General features: G+C 48.0%; 1 protein-coding gene across 2 annotated transcripts in view; it reads left to right on the plus strand.

Moving 5' to 3' along the window:
- The first annotated feature begins 10,211 nt into the window (after positions 1-10,211).
- Positions 10,212-14,684, plus strand: part of KDM2A (lysine demethylase 2A) — a 106,691-nt gene continuing 102,218 nt past the window's right edge. Inside the window, exons 1-2 of one of the 2 annotated variants that reach the window (XM_026483086.4) lie at positions 10,212-10,483; positions 11,691-11,815. In XM_026483086.4, the coding sequence (XP_026338871.1) occupies positions 11,774-11,815 (42 nt within the window). In that variant the 5' untranslated portion in view covers positions 10,212-10,483; positions 11,691-11,773. Of the gene's footprint in view, positions 10,484-10,541; positions 11,179-11,690; positions 11,816-14,684 lie in introns of those variants that run through there. The other variant, XM_044378450.3, reaches the window with a different exon arrangement.

The following is a 14,684-nucleotide window of genomic DNA, read 5'->3' on the forward strand; positions in this document are numbered from 1 at the left end:
GTTGTCAAAGGTGATGTCATAATGGTTCCCCACCCGGGGGTGGTCTTCCAGCTGCATCTTCCCCTCAACCCCTCCCTCCATGCTGCTTTCCTTCTTCGGGTCCTACCTCTCTGGTCTTTCCTTCTCAGCTGTTTTCATGGGCTCCTCTTCCTTTGCTGGACACTTCCTACATTGATTCACTCTTCAAGCAATAACCGAGCACCTTCAAAGGGCCAGGCACAGTCCTCCAAGCTGCGCCCTATCCGTGCAATCTGGTCTCCTACGCTTTCTGTGGGCCATCTTGTGCCCCCATGGTCTGGGTGCAGACTGTTCTCCATGCCAGCCCCGGCAGAGGCCCAGTCTCATCCCATCCTCTTGGCCCAGCCCCTGCTTCTCCTGGATCCCCCACTTTGGCGGGGGGGGGGGGGCACAGCAAATGCAGCTGAGGCAGCAGCACAGCCGTGGCCCCTCCCTCCGCCTCCCTTCCCACACAGTCCCATGGGTGACCAGCCCCCGCGGCGCTGTCCTCTACCTCGTTCTCCTCTCCATACCAGATTTACTGCCCGAGGCCATGGCCTCAAATTTTCTCAAAGTGATCCACAGAACACCTGAGTTTTTCTCTCCAGCATTCTGCTTTTGGGTGAGAGTTCTTTCTGAAACATAGATTTGACCTCGTCATCCCCTTGCATTCATGACCACCATGGGCTGCCCCTGCCCCGACAGTATACTCCCAGCTGGCGGCAAGCTCTGTACGGCCCAGCCTGGCCACTCTGACTTACCTCTCGCCACTCTCCACCTCAGCCCCTCTGGTCTGCTGCCTTTTGTGTACATGAATGCCTGCTCCCACCGAGCACCTTTGCTCAAGCAGTTCCCTTTCCCTGGAATGTTCGTTTCCCTTATACGATCTCAACTCCAATGTCACTTCCTCAGAGAAGCCTTCCTTTTTATAGAATTTTCCTAATAATTTGCTGTGGTTCTCCTGACTACCCGTAAGCTCCGCCTTATTTCACAGACTTCCTGTGTTCCAGCTGTTCTAGCACGGTGACCGTTAACCCATTTTGGTCCTGTAACAGCCACCTTACGAGGAGGGACTCATCCCCATTTTGCAGATGAGGAAACTGAACCCCGAAGAGCTCTGTGGCTTGAGCAAAGTGACATATTCACCGCACGATGCAGCTGGACTGGGAATAGAGACAGTGCCATCTCCAGGGTCCCCACCGGACCACACACCAGCCACCTGCCTGTCATGTCCATGGTATTCCCAGGGCCTACAGCAGTGCCTGATACCTAGTGGATCCTCAGAAAATATTTGCTGCCTGAATGACCAAATACCTGGGATCCAAGGGAGACTGGGGGTCACTGTGCCCCCATCTGCTTGCTGAACATGGTGGGAGAGGTCCTCTGGAATAGAATTCCCCCACCTCTGCAGCCTCAGCTTCTGTTGGCTGTCCTGCTGTGTCCAGAGCACGCCAGAGGTAGGAAATGCCCTTCCCCCATTATCCTCTTGGTTAACATCAAAGCCCCAGTAACTTTCAAGCATCACCTCCTCCAAGAAGACTTCCCTGACTGGACACCCCTCCCCCCACAGTAGAATTGGCCCCTCCCACCTTTGTACCCTCACAATATCCTGTACAGACTGTGTATATATCCTGCATAGACCTGATGGCCATGATGGCACTTGTCCTACTTTATACCTGATGTACATATAGTTATTATTAGACCCTTTCCCTGTTTCAGAGGGTCTCAGTTTAGAGGTTAATTTATCTGGTCACTTGACACCCCCTCCCACACACACACAATGTGGGTCTTGTGCGACCCACGTTGCAATCAACCCAGTGCCAAGTACCATGTCCTGCACAAGCTGGTGCTCTTTCTGGGGAAGAAACAAATGAATGATGCTAGATCTGATGGTTAAAATTGCCATCAATTTGAGCTATCAGAAGACATGGTTTATAGTTCCAATTTCATTACTAAACTAGCTGCATGACCTTGGCCAAGCTGTTTAACATCTTTGGGCCTCAGACTGCCAGTTTTTAAAATGAGCGGGTTGGATTAAATGACCTCCAAGCTCCAAGCCAGCTCTAAGATTCTGTGATTCAATGCTAATGTCCCCTTATAGAGGAGGCTCTAACAGACTCTAAAGGAGAGGATCCGTGCAGCACCAAGTAAGTGCACCAGGAAGTCCTAGAAAAGAGACAAAAGTATTGGTGCATATCCTGAGGCGTCCAGAAACACCCCCACTTCTCCCTCTCCCAGCCCTGCCATGCTGTTGTCCGTCTAGGCGGGCTGACAGTTTTGACGTAGTTGGCTTTTTCCCTTTTCTCTTTAAACAGTAAGCTCTTTGAGGGCAAGGTCCAGGTTTTAGACTTTAAAATCTGGAGGACCCAGCAGGGAGTTAAAAACGGGCATGTATTTTGTGGGTGATGACGCTGATGGTCATCCGGAGATCCTATCAAATGTGAGACAGTGGGCGCCAGGTTTCATCACAAGTACGCTAGAGAATGAAGAGACGGTATTGGAAATTAGGGGCATTGTTCTCCTATCAATAGCAGCTGAATTACATGTCCGCGTATTAAGGAGCAACTTAAAGGCATATAGAAAGAAATATGGTCCCTTCAAGAGGAATAATGTGGATTCAGAAAAAGGAAGACATTGCAGATTCTATATTTATCTTCCAGCAAGCTGGATTTAAGAATTCGATTTGCCCACTTTTCTGAATTGGTTGAGTATAAAAATGCATGAAATACAGGAAATAGTAAATGAGCCTGGGTGGCTCAGCCGGTTAAGCATCTGCCTTTGGCTCAGGTCCGGATGCGGGGATTTGGGATGGAGCCCTGCCGCCTCCTCCTCCCACTCCTCCAGCTCCCTGCTCAGCAGGGAGTCTGCTTCTCCCTCTCCCTCTGCTCCTCCCCCCTGCTCATTCTCTCTGGAGCATGCTCTCTCTCACTCTCTCTCAAATAAATAAATGAAAAATCTTAAAAAAAAAAAACAAGGAAATAGTAAATGAGTACTAAACGCTGAAATGAAACAGAAAATGCTTAAATATATTACGGAAAATACTAACATTTATGCAAAACATAAGCCTTCACCATTATAAACATGTTTATTAAAAGCATGGATACTGGTAAATCTTGTAATCAGTTTCAATAATAAAGACTAAGGCATAGACATATAGTGTCTCCCACTTTCCTCATACCGATAAAATTATACAGGGATAGAAAGTTTACTAAGGATACGCAACTCACCAACAAGACAATAATTAGATCAAAACTAGAAGCAGAACTAGTAATTGTGACAAAATCAAAACATGAACTCCAAGTTGGATGGCAAATCACGTATAATTGCAAAAAATACAACACGAAAAATCTCACCTTAAATGCAGTCAGTATTTTCTTGTGGTTCCCCCAGGGAGTGTGAAAATAGATTTAGCCAGAAAGAAAAAGCCAACTGAATACATTTCAGAGTTTAAATATTTAGCAAGCATTTTTGGGGGAAAAAAGAAGATTGTCATTTTAAAATTACACACCTCCGATATTACAAACAATATAATTAAAGAGGCATTTTGAAAAAAAAAAGTTGACTAGAGATATTAAGCTCATGATATCACATCGAAAGCTGTGCTTCCGATGCAGACTCCAAAGACGACACCCAGGAACTGGAGGCAGTAGAGATCAGCGGAGCAGAGAGACCAGAACACAAGAGAACCTGGAGTAAAGAGAGTGAAGCACTTGGCCTAAGATTTGCATCCTAACCTCTTGGTAGGGGCTTTGCTTCCATCAGCTCTATTCCAGCTGAAGTGACAGCTGCAAGAAGAGCTCACCTCCAACAATTGCTGTCCCATCAACCCTCTGCTCCAGAACCTACGTGCCTCTCTTACTCTATCAAAACCAAACTTAACCTGCAAAAGTTCAAAGCCCTCCAAGTCTTCACACCCCTGTCTCTCAAAAGCATCACCACACTACTTTATTCATGGAGTCAATAAACACAGACGGATGAGTGCCAGCTATGCCTGTCACTGTTTGAGGCACTGGGGATATAACAATGAACTTGAACAAAAATGTGCAACTTCTCCTATATCCTGGGGCCTACATCCAAGTGGAATTCTCTCTCCAGTTTCTGTCATCTACAGGATTGTCTGCTGATTGACCGTAACGATGAATGTTTTCTAAGCATGTCACATCTTCACGGTATGTCCTCCATGATGCGAAGTCTTCAACGGTAAAAGCCAAGCTTTCTAATTTTTCAAATCTCCTGTCTCCATCTTAGCACTCAATTTAGTGTTGGGTACTCAGGGTACTCCGTAGCAAAACAAATCCTTCACGTAGGAAAAAAAGAAATGAGGAAAAGTAGGAGAACCAGCAATCCTGTCTAAATGTGTTTGTCTTCTAGCCTCATAGAGTGTTCAAGTGCGTTAATCCATTTGATTCCACAATAATCCCAGCAGGAAGCAGGGCAGGAGTCGTTATCTCTGTTTTATTAAAGAGAAAACAGGGTCCCTGATAGGTTAAGGGCCTGGGCTAATAGCATACAGCTGGTAAGAACCTCTCACAAAGCGGCCAAAGAAGGACCAGACTTAGCCGAAGCTGACAAAAGGCAGTGGATGTTCTTGAAGAAGATGGGCAAAGATCAGACCCACTAGGCGGATCCAGAAACAGGCCTAAGTATTTAGGCAACTGGCCCCTTGGGGTTGTGGCTGCAGCACTGCAAACTCTTAGCAGTTTAGCCAGGGCACAAGCATAAGGTTGCAAACAGACCTGGAAATCCCAGGGTGCCAGAAGCAGCCCCCGACCAAGCCCAGGTGTGGTGAGGCACAGGGCTCAGCATCTTTCAAGACCCACTCCTGGCAAAGGCGGGGAGTCCTTCTTTTTAGAAGTGGAAGTGATGGTGGCCTGGCCCCAAGGTGAAGCGAGACTGCTGAAAAGAGCAGGTGGATCCCAGATGCCGCTGCAGCTGCCCTCACAGCGGAAGTCAACCCCACAAGTCAGGAGAGGCAGGTCCGCACAAAGGCAGGTTATATGTCCAGAAAAAATGACAGCAAGGAGGCATTGGGCAAGGGAGGGCTGTGGTCCCATAGTCCTACAGAAAGGATCAACCATGCTCCATGAAACTTACAAGAATCTCATGTGCCATTCGTGTTCAGTGATACAACGATCCTCAGGGCATTTCTGGCTTCCATTTTTTTCCTCCTGATCAATTCAGATTTTACTTCCATACTGAAAAGAAAGCTTCCCATCCCTTAAAACTCACAATCACCCAACACCTGGTTTTTTACTTCTCCTAAGGTTGACACATAAGTACGTGATATTGATTTTGGAAGGTTTTTGATGGATACAAATGTGGCCTGGCTCCTGCCTTGAAGGAACTTATAGTCTAGTGGAAGGAGGTGGAGGAAGATGTTCAGAAAATGATTAGCAAAACTAGAGAGTATGTGATTAAGTGCTCCAAATGGATGGGGAAGGGGAAGGGGACAAGCAAGGTCTGCTCTGCTGAGGATAGATGACAACAGGCGGAGCTGGGAGAGAGGAATGAACATAGTAGGGGAGGCAGTGGCAGAATGATGGAGAGAAGGATGGAAAGTCAGAGACCTCCGGAGGGAGGTGATGATGAGAGAGAGGCAGACAGAATCCAGGAAGAGAGGAAAATGGAGATCAGAGACATCAGGGGTGGGGCGGAAAGAAAGGCTAGGAGCTAGAAAGGGAAAGAGGAGAAGCTCTAAGTGACTACTTACACTCCATGTCAATTTGCCTCAATATTGAAGTATCTTTACTCAAAACTTTCCTTAAAACTAGAGGTCAGAAACATAGTAAATGCTCATAATCGGAGGCTGTTATGTGCTTGACATTGAGCTTTAAAACATTACTCATTTGAGTTAGGCATTTTCCCACTTCATAGATGAAAAATGGAGGCTGTGAGGAGTTCATTAGGATCAAACAGCTAGCAGCAGAGTAGACCTTTAGTCTCTGATGTCAAAGCTTTTTAACCACTGGTTATGCTACCACACAGGGGAGTCTTCAAAACGAACTTCTCTATTTTGGTTTAGACTTCCAATGTTTGGGACATCCCTACTTCCTCCTTAACATTTAAGGGGTGCAGAGAAATTAGAAATAGTTTAACTTGGTTGACCAGTCTATACAGTTCTCCTTCCACCCACTAAAGTCTCCCAAAAGAAATAGGTGATCTGGATTTTGACTCTTAGCATCTGTTGGGTCTCAGCTTTGGTTGAGAAGGAAGAGATTTGTAAATATCTTTTTAAGGTGCCAGGTTATTACAGCCAAAGGATCCTCTTCTCAATGTTTCTAGAAGCCACCTTTCTTTCCTTCTTCCCATTCACCACTCTGCATGTCCCTGCAGCTACGGTTGAAGCCATACAGTTCATAGTTCTCATGCCCTTCTTGGGGGAATCACCCAAGCTTTATTATTATTTTTTTTAAGATTTTATTTATTTATTTATTTATTTATTTATTTATTTATTTATTTGACAGAGAGAGAGAGAGAGAGAGAGAGAGAGAGAGCCAGTGAGAGAGGGAACACTAGCAGGGGGAGTGGGAGAGGAAGAAGCAGGCTTCCAGTGGAGCAGGGAGCCTGATGCGGGGCTTGATCCCATCACGCCCTCAGCCAAAGGCAGATGCTTAATGATTGAGCCACCCAGGCGCCCCCCAAGCTTTATGCTTGAAATAAAGCTTTTAGGACAAAGCAGTGAGCCTCAAAATATACCCTTGCCAATTGTGATTTGGGGGGCATCACTGCCATCTGACTATCTCTTATCTTACCCTGCACATCTGCTTTCAAATAGTAACAAAGATTGCCTGTGGAAAACCCATTGTGTATATCTGTTTAAATGTTACCCACCCCCAGCCCCCATGCAGACTAGTGGGCAAATGGCTTTCCACTGGGAAAGAGCTGGTTACAGTCTGACAAACCTTTACTTGCAGTTCTGTTTGAAGTAAGTATTACTGTTACTGCTCTTAGAGTTTTCTTCGGTTTCCTCCCAGCATACCTACCTGGGTTAAATCTGTGGGAGGCATCTGCTGAAGCTGAGCAATTCACTCACTGTTGAGGGTTAAATACTTGAGGGGCTTGGGACCTTAAGAAACAGGGCAAGACCAAGTTGAGCTACTTCGAGAATTCCTCCTTCTCTTTGCCCCCAAGTACCCCAAGGGTTATAAGTGGGAAAGAAGTAAATAAAGCCATTTACTTCGCAAATAGCAATGAAGCCTAACACTTGATTAATCTGACAATGGCAAAATTCTTTCTCTTCTACTTAAAACAAGCTGCTGCCTTTTTCTATACCTACAGACATCCAGTTGCCTCTGGGACCATAGCCCAGGTGTGAAAGACTGATGCTTTTAAAATATATTTTACTGTAGTCTGAAAGACTTAAAAAGGCTTTAAACCTGATAAGGTTTTGGTGAAGATCTTCTCCACATCAGTGCTCCTGAAAATCTAAGAAGTCTGATCAAAACTGGTATCAGAATAAAGACTATTTCCCACTGACTAGAATGCAAGAGGGTAAGGCCATATTAACAAATCATGTTTTAAAAGTTTTTATTTTAATTCCAGTTAACATACAGTATAAATTGGTTTCCGGTGTACAGTACAGCGATTCCACAGTTCCATACATCACCCGGGGCTCATCACAACAAGTGCACTAAGGAACCGTTTTTGTTGTTGGGAGATATTGCAGTCTGCTATTCTCTGTTCCAGCAATTAGGCAAGCTGTTTAACCTTTCTATACTTCAGTTGCCTATCTTTAAAATGAGTACAATACTACCAGGCGCATTTGCTTGACTCCCAGGGATGCTGTGAAACAAAGTAGAGAACGTTTTTAAAACTCCCAACATACGCAGGTAGAAAAACATCCTGTGGTAATAAATACTACTACCTTAGGTTTACATAGTGCCTTTACCCTAGACTCCAAACCTTGTTAGAAACAGAAGCTATCATTATTTCCATTGTCTTTCTCTGTCTTCCTAAAAGAGTTGAAGGCTGTTTATAGAAGTTATATGATTCACTCCATGTTCTTTTCCCTCTCCTGCATTCTCAGATCCCAGGATCAGAGGTTAAAGAGTAGGAACCCAAAGCAGGGAGAAAAAGATCTGTGTGACTGACACCTCTCAGCAAGAGTGTAGCGGAGCCAAGAGTGTCGACCCGGATGCGTTACGCCCAAGCCACGGTCCTTTATGGGATTTATAATTTAAACGGGCCCCAAAGCACGAGATTGGCTGGGGAAATGCCCTGATCGCGGTTGGGCTGCTCGCATGGCGTTGCTCAGATACCTCTGGCCGAGCTCCGTCGACGTCCCCAGCCTGCTAGCCCGTCGGGCAGCTGTCGAGCCGCGGGAGCCCGTTCGTGGGCAGGGCCGGCGCGGCTCGGGCGGCCGCTGCCCCGTCGCTGACCCTCGCGCGAAGCTGCGCGCACCGAGAGGAGACATCTTCCCAGCCGGGCCTCCAGCGCCCGCCGCGGCCCGGGGCGGCGGGGTTGGCCCAGGGAGTGGGGGCGACCCGCGCACCCCTCCGTGGGGGGTGCCCCGACTCGCCGGGGGCGGGGTCACGTCCCACCCGGGGCGCCGGGGGCACCGGCGCTGCGGAAACCTGAGCGTGGCCGAGGAGCTGGGGCTTGCAGGGCCACCTCCCCGGGCGCCTCGGGCCCGCAGTGGGCGCGCCGGCCGCCGCCGCCCCCGGGCCGTCGCGGAGACCACTCCCGCGCCTGGTACCTGTGGACGCCCTTGTCAAGCGCCTGGAGCTCCCCCGGGGGAGCCGAGCCCAGGACAGACATGCTACTCCCGTTTCCTGCCCCTTCGGAGCGGCGAGGAGTGGGTGAGGCGGGGCCGAGCCCCTGCACCGAGGAGCCCCCCGAGCCGTGGGAGAACGGGCCCCGCGGCGGGGGAGCTGGGGCCTGCCCGGGGATGGCGGGCAGGCCGCCCTCGGCCCACCGGTGGGCGGGCGAGGGGAGGGCAGCCAGGGGGAAGGCGCCCCTTCCGTGCGCCCCCTCGCCCTGGGCAGGCCCGAACACGGCACCGAGGTCGGACCGGCCGGGCCAAGCAGGCTGACCCCGGGAGACCCCGCTTTGAGGCGGGCAACGGCTGCTCTGGCTCAGGCCACCCGGCCTTCAGGTTGTGTGACTGTGACGGGCCGACCGGGGCAAAGGGCGGTTGAAGGGGAACGGGGCGCTTCTCCCTACTGCTTGGGGGGGTTGTTGTGCTTTGTGGGGGGCCGGGGGGGTCACCACCCTCCCGGGAGAGGTGGGGGAGGGCCGCCGGCGCAGCTGGCCGGCGAGGGGCGGGGTCACAGAGGCGAAGTGTGTGTGTTCGAGCGAGGGCGTGTGGGAGGGGAGGGCGCGCGGAGGAGGATCCTTGTCTGCGCGCAGGCGCTAGCAGCGGGTCGGGCCGGAGCCCAGGAAGAAGGCCCTGGGGGAGCGGGGGCGGTGGGCCGGCGGGAGGGCGGGCAGGCTGACGCGAAGGGGGGCGGGGAGCCGCGTCGGCGTCGGCGTCGCCGGGCGCGGGCGATTCGAGGCCGACGCATCCGCGCGTGCGCGCGCCGCGGAGTGTCCGCGTTAGAGGGGAGTGACGCGTGCGCGTTCACGTGCGCCCGGGAGAGCGGTAAGAAACGAAGGGAGGCTTGAAGGGGGTGGGGGTGGAGGCGAGCCGGAGGAGGGGTGGGGGGGGCGGCGCCTGCGCAGTGCGCCGCGGAGGAGCTGTGTGTATGTGAGAGTCTGACGGGTTCAAAATGGCGGCGGCTGCTTCAGCGGCTCCTCCTGTGTGAGGGAAACAACACCCCTCCCCGGCGGCAGCGGCGGCGGCGGCGGCGGCTGCGGCTCGCAGAGCACCTTCCCAGCGGCTGGGCCTGTCGCCGCTCCGTTTATCCTGGGCAGGGGGCGCTCCGGGAGGAGGGGCAACGCCAGGGGGCCCATCCCTCGGAATCCCTCCTCTGCGACTGGGGAGTAGTCGGGGGCTCGTCCCGCAGCGCGGAGCCCGGGCTGAGGGGGAGACGCGAGGGGAGCCCGGGCCCCCAGCCCGGCGCGCCGCGCCGCTCCCGCCCTCTCCGCCCCCCGGGGCCGGGGCCCGCGTTCCGGGGGGCCGGGGCGGCGCGGGGAGCCTCGGGCCGGCCGGTCTCAGCTGATCGGCCGCGGCTCCTGGGCTCCGGAGGCGGCCGGGCGGCTGCTCGCCGAGGGCACGGCGAAGAGGGCGCTCCCCGCGGCCGGGGCTGGCCCGGGGCTCGGGCTCGGGCTGCTGACCGCTGGCCCGGGGGAGGCGGGGGCGCCCCGGGCTCGGCGCCGAGGGGTCGCGCTCCCCTCTCCTGACGCCTCCGACTCCCGGTCTCCGAAGCCTAAAGAGGAGGTTTGATTCAGCAACTGTTTCCTCTTTTCCGGGTCGCCCTGACCCTCTCTGGATACTGGGTTGATCCACGGAAAAAAACGAAGACGACGTTTGGGATTTAATTTTTCCTCTCAGTTTTTGGAATCTTTTACTTCTCACTTGGACAAGAACTCACGAGCAAAATCCCCGGTGAGATTCCCCCTCCAACCCCCCCCCCCCTTGGAAGTTTGGTTCACCGTGTTATCTAAAGTCTTAATGTAAAGTTTCTATTTCTTTTTCCGATGGGTGAACCATTGAAATGCCTTTCCTTCGGGGAGCCCGGCGAGATTTGCCATTTTTCCTCTCCGGCCCGTGTCTTTCAGTCCCCGGCGGTCCTCGCCCAGGGGGTGCAAACACGGTTTCTTTCCCTCCCGACTTGGGACAAGGGCTTCCTCTAGGAGGGCTCTGCCACGAACTGCTCTTGCAAACTGTGTCATTGGGTCCTTTGGTCTTGTAGCAGTTGTGAAAGGATGCTATTAACGTGGCTGTAATGTAGTTGCAAAAAGGAAAAAAAAAAATCTGCATTCCCTATGGAAGCCATTATCCTTGAGAATATTTAGAAAAAAAGAAAAACCTTTCTTTTGGTGTTACGGATCGACCGTCGCGCAAATCGGTCGTAATTTTTGGAAAAGATGTATTTTACTTATTTCTATAGATGGATTCGCTCATCTTATTACTTTATTCAAAAAGATCTAATGGAATTTTTGTCCCTGATTTGCAACTCTCTTGAATTTGTTTCAGAGTTGTACACATCTTGTGTTGGGGTGGAGTGTTGGTTTGGGAATGAAAAGATCCAGGGAGTCTTAAGAAGGAAGGCGACGATTGTGTACGGCTTTACTAGAGGGGTATGGGAAATTGTTTTGGAATCTTTCTTTAAATCCTGATTTCTTGTCCTTTTTAAATATAGTCTGCCCTTTTTTCCTTTAGTTTCTAATTATCAGAGAGAGCTAATTTGGTTGGGATCTGGATTTGTTCAGTGCCTGTTTTACCTGGTCAGCTCTCTACAGATAAAAGTCCCCCCCCCAACACTTTTTTTTTTTTTTTTTTTTGTTACTGCTGCCATCAAGGGGAGGCTTGCTTATTGTAATCCTGGGGGGAAGAAATAGTGGTGTGATCCATCCACAAGGAACTGAAACCAACATCATCTCCTCTTGCCTAGGCCTCGGACAGTTGTAATGTGATTAACGTAGGTCATGGCATGGAAACACTTGGCCCAGAGCAGAGGGGTACCAAACTGATGAAGAGGAACCAGATTTGTCCCAGAGCCTTAACTTACACATATCTTAAATACCTCTGTGAAAAGAAAACTTGCGTTTGGGGATGAGTTCTCATCTCTGCTCATATCATTATTCTTTAGTGTTGCAACCTGGTTCCTGAGGAGGAAGAGGAAGGCAGCCCTGGAGTGGTTTCTTTACAGTAATTTCAACAGAAGAGTGAGAGATGGAACCCGAAGAAGAAAGGATTCGTTACAGCCAGAGATTGGTTAGTATTTTATTCTCTTTCTTTTTTCTTTTTTTTTTTTTTAATTTTGAAGCACAATAACTATTTTGTTTCCATTTGTGAACCTACTGTGATTAAAACTTTTCAGGTGGCTTTTCTGTATACCAGAGGAGAGATGGTGTATTAATATCTCATTTGGTTTTTAGGCCAAGCAGTTAGAGCCTTAATATTCATCCTGTTTGGAAATGGACTTATATGTAGCCTTAACTTCTATAGAAACTGTTGTAAATCAAAGGATTTTGTGGATTACATCATGACAGGGATTACTAATTTTGCAATACTGACACTGTAATAAATCTGATTATGTTAGATTAGAATGTAAATTTTAGGGACAAAACTGAAGAAGGATAGTTCTGTATCGTTTTTTTGTAGATTATGGTATGTCAGAATTTGTGGCTTTGAGCTGGGGAGTAGAACTGTGGATTTTTATTTTTATTTTTAACACAAATAACACTGATAGGTTTAGAGGGTTGGTGGGGATTGATTGAGAAAGGGTAGAATACCAAAAGTTCTGTATTTTGTATTTTGGGAAGGAAGTATGAGATACATCTTGTTGAAAGAAATTTTTACTTAGTAATGATTTGGAGGGAATTTGCTTATATGTGCGTATGAATACTTGCTCCTTTAAGCCGTACTTTCCTCTCAGTGTTTCCCTATTGGAGTTTAAGAATTTGATTTTTGTATCCCCTAGTCAAAGAGAACTTTATTGATATTCTCACCACATATTCATTTTAGAAATTTGAATTTGTGTCTGTAGAGTAAGTTATGGGGAAAGCCAAGGAATTGTCTGTATTATGTGAAATTTGGTGAACTGAGAGACCTAGAAGATTACTAAAAGAATTTATAGTGGTTTTCTTTGGCTCTGTGTTTTAGACTGAGTTTGGAGGAAAACAGTGATTCTGTAATCATTTTCTGATGATCTCCACTCTTATTGAGAAAAGGCTACTTTGTTTAAACGTGACTGTTAGAAAGGTGTGGAGTGCATTGGCAAGTATATCCAGCAGACGTATGTTCTGGCAAGCCTTATTCCAGAGATTTGCCTCTTGTCTCCCAAAGCATGTATTGAGAATATAGTTCTTTAACTTTTAGAAAGAAACTACAGTTCTTTAACTTTCAGAAATAAATTATGTATGTCAGTAGTGAATTTTTTTATGCTTAGGGTTTATTTTTGTTTTGACATTTCTTAAATTAAACTTTGGGAACATAGAAGAAGAAAGAGGATGCTGCAGAATTCTCTTCCCAGGTGGTTATTCCCAGCTATATGGGGAATCATTTTTATCATGTCAGGCTTGTAGAGTTGTTGAGCTGTTACATAAATACCTGAGGCATCTTGGATCTTGGGATCCAGTCTTTCAAAGAAGAGCCTTTCATTTAGCCAGAAAAAAGTTCACATTTTTTAACAAGGTAGGGAGGTAGTGGTAAGGAGATCCAGGGAATCTGCGACTTTTGTCCTGGTAAGATTTTATTTTATTTTTTTTTTAATTGTAAAGTGATTGCTACCTGTTGCACTCATTAACCCTTTCCATATCTAGCATATTTTCTTTTGGTTCATGTGCTGTTGTAGCAGTGTTGTATTAGAGGGTACATCAGATATTTCAGGGGGATCTTTCCTTACTTGGAATTTTGAGTAATAATTCTGAAGTTTGGGGTGACTGATGTCTGTTTTTCTTTGTAAGATTACATGACAAAATTATATCTGAAGTGTAAATTCATTCTGTAACATAACTTGATAGGAGAGCAATTGGCGGCTTATTTGAGTGACAGGTTTGCCTACCAAACTTAATGTCTGTCTCTGTGGGGTGTCTTCATATTACATCGGTTAAGTTAGGTCTCATTTGAGGAATTTTTTTTTTTTTTTAGATTTTCTTTATTTATTCGACAGAGATAGAGACAGCCAGCGAGAGAGGGAACACAAGCAGGGGGAGTGGGAGAGGAAGAAGCAGGCTCACAGCGGAGGAGCCTGATGTGGGGCTTGATCCCATAACGCCGGGATCACGCCCTGAGCTGAAGGCAGACGCTTAACCGCTGTGCCACCCAGGCGCCCCTCATTTGAGGAATTTTAAGAACACCATAATGGCTAATTTTTATAGCAGTTAACTGTTTTTTTAATACTGTGTCTTTAAAGTAGGTCAAAGTGTAGAACTTACTTTTGTTTTGCAGTTATTGGCCATAGAACATAAAGTTTGAAAGAGAGACAAACAACAGGTTTACTTACTTAGCTTAGTGATTAAAATTTGTGTGGTCTCATGCCATATATATTTGTCAAATTGAATTACTTAGGACCTTGGTTATAGTGTTATTAAATGTTACTTCCATGTTGTTTTAGGGGACAATACCTAAGTGGTCATCCCTTGTGATATACCTCCAAAATAGCCTCTTGAGAGAGAAAACAGTATTAGTATTAAAAGTCTGAGTCCAGACTCATTTGGGAATGGCTTTTTTGTATTCGGACCTTTTACCTATCTTTAAGGAGAAAAAAGTTGTATTCTTACTAGTAAGAATACTATTAAAAATTGAATAAGTCATTTTAATGCTTTTTGCTGACATAGCTATTTCAGGTGCACAGGCTGAGTTTGGTAAATTTTGATGTTTATATCAACTTTGTGACAAGTCATTTTTTAAAGTCAGAAATAGTTTAAAAGAAAGGGCTTGGGGCGCCTGGGTGGCACAGCGGTTAAGCGTCTGCCTTCGGCTCAGGGCGTGATCCCGGCGTTATGGGATCGAGCCCCACATCAGGCTCCTCCGCTGTGAGCCTGCTTCTTCCTCTCCCACTCCCCCTGCTTGTGTTCCCTCTCTCGCTGGCTGTCTCTGTCTCTGTCAAATAAATAAATAAAATCTTAAAAAAAAAATA

This window comes from Ursus arctos, unplaced genomic scaffold, assembly GCF_023065955.2.
Source record: "Ursus arctos isolate Adak ecotype North America unplaced genomic scaffold, UrsArc2.0 scaffold_23, whole genome shotgun sequence".
NCBI lineage: Eukaryota > Metazoa > Chordata > Mammalia > Carnivora > Ursidae > Ursus > Ursus arctos.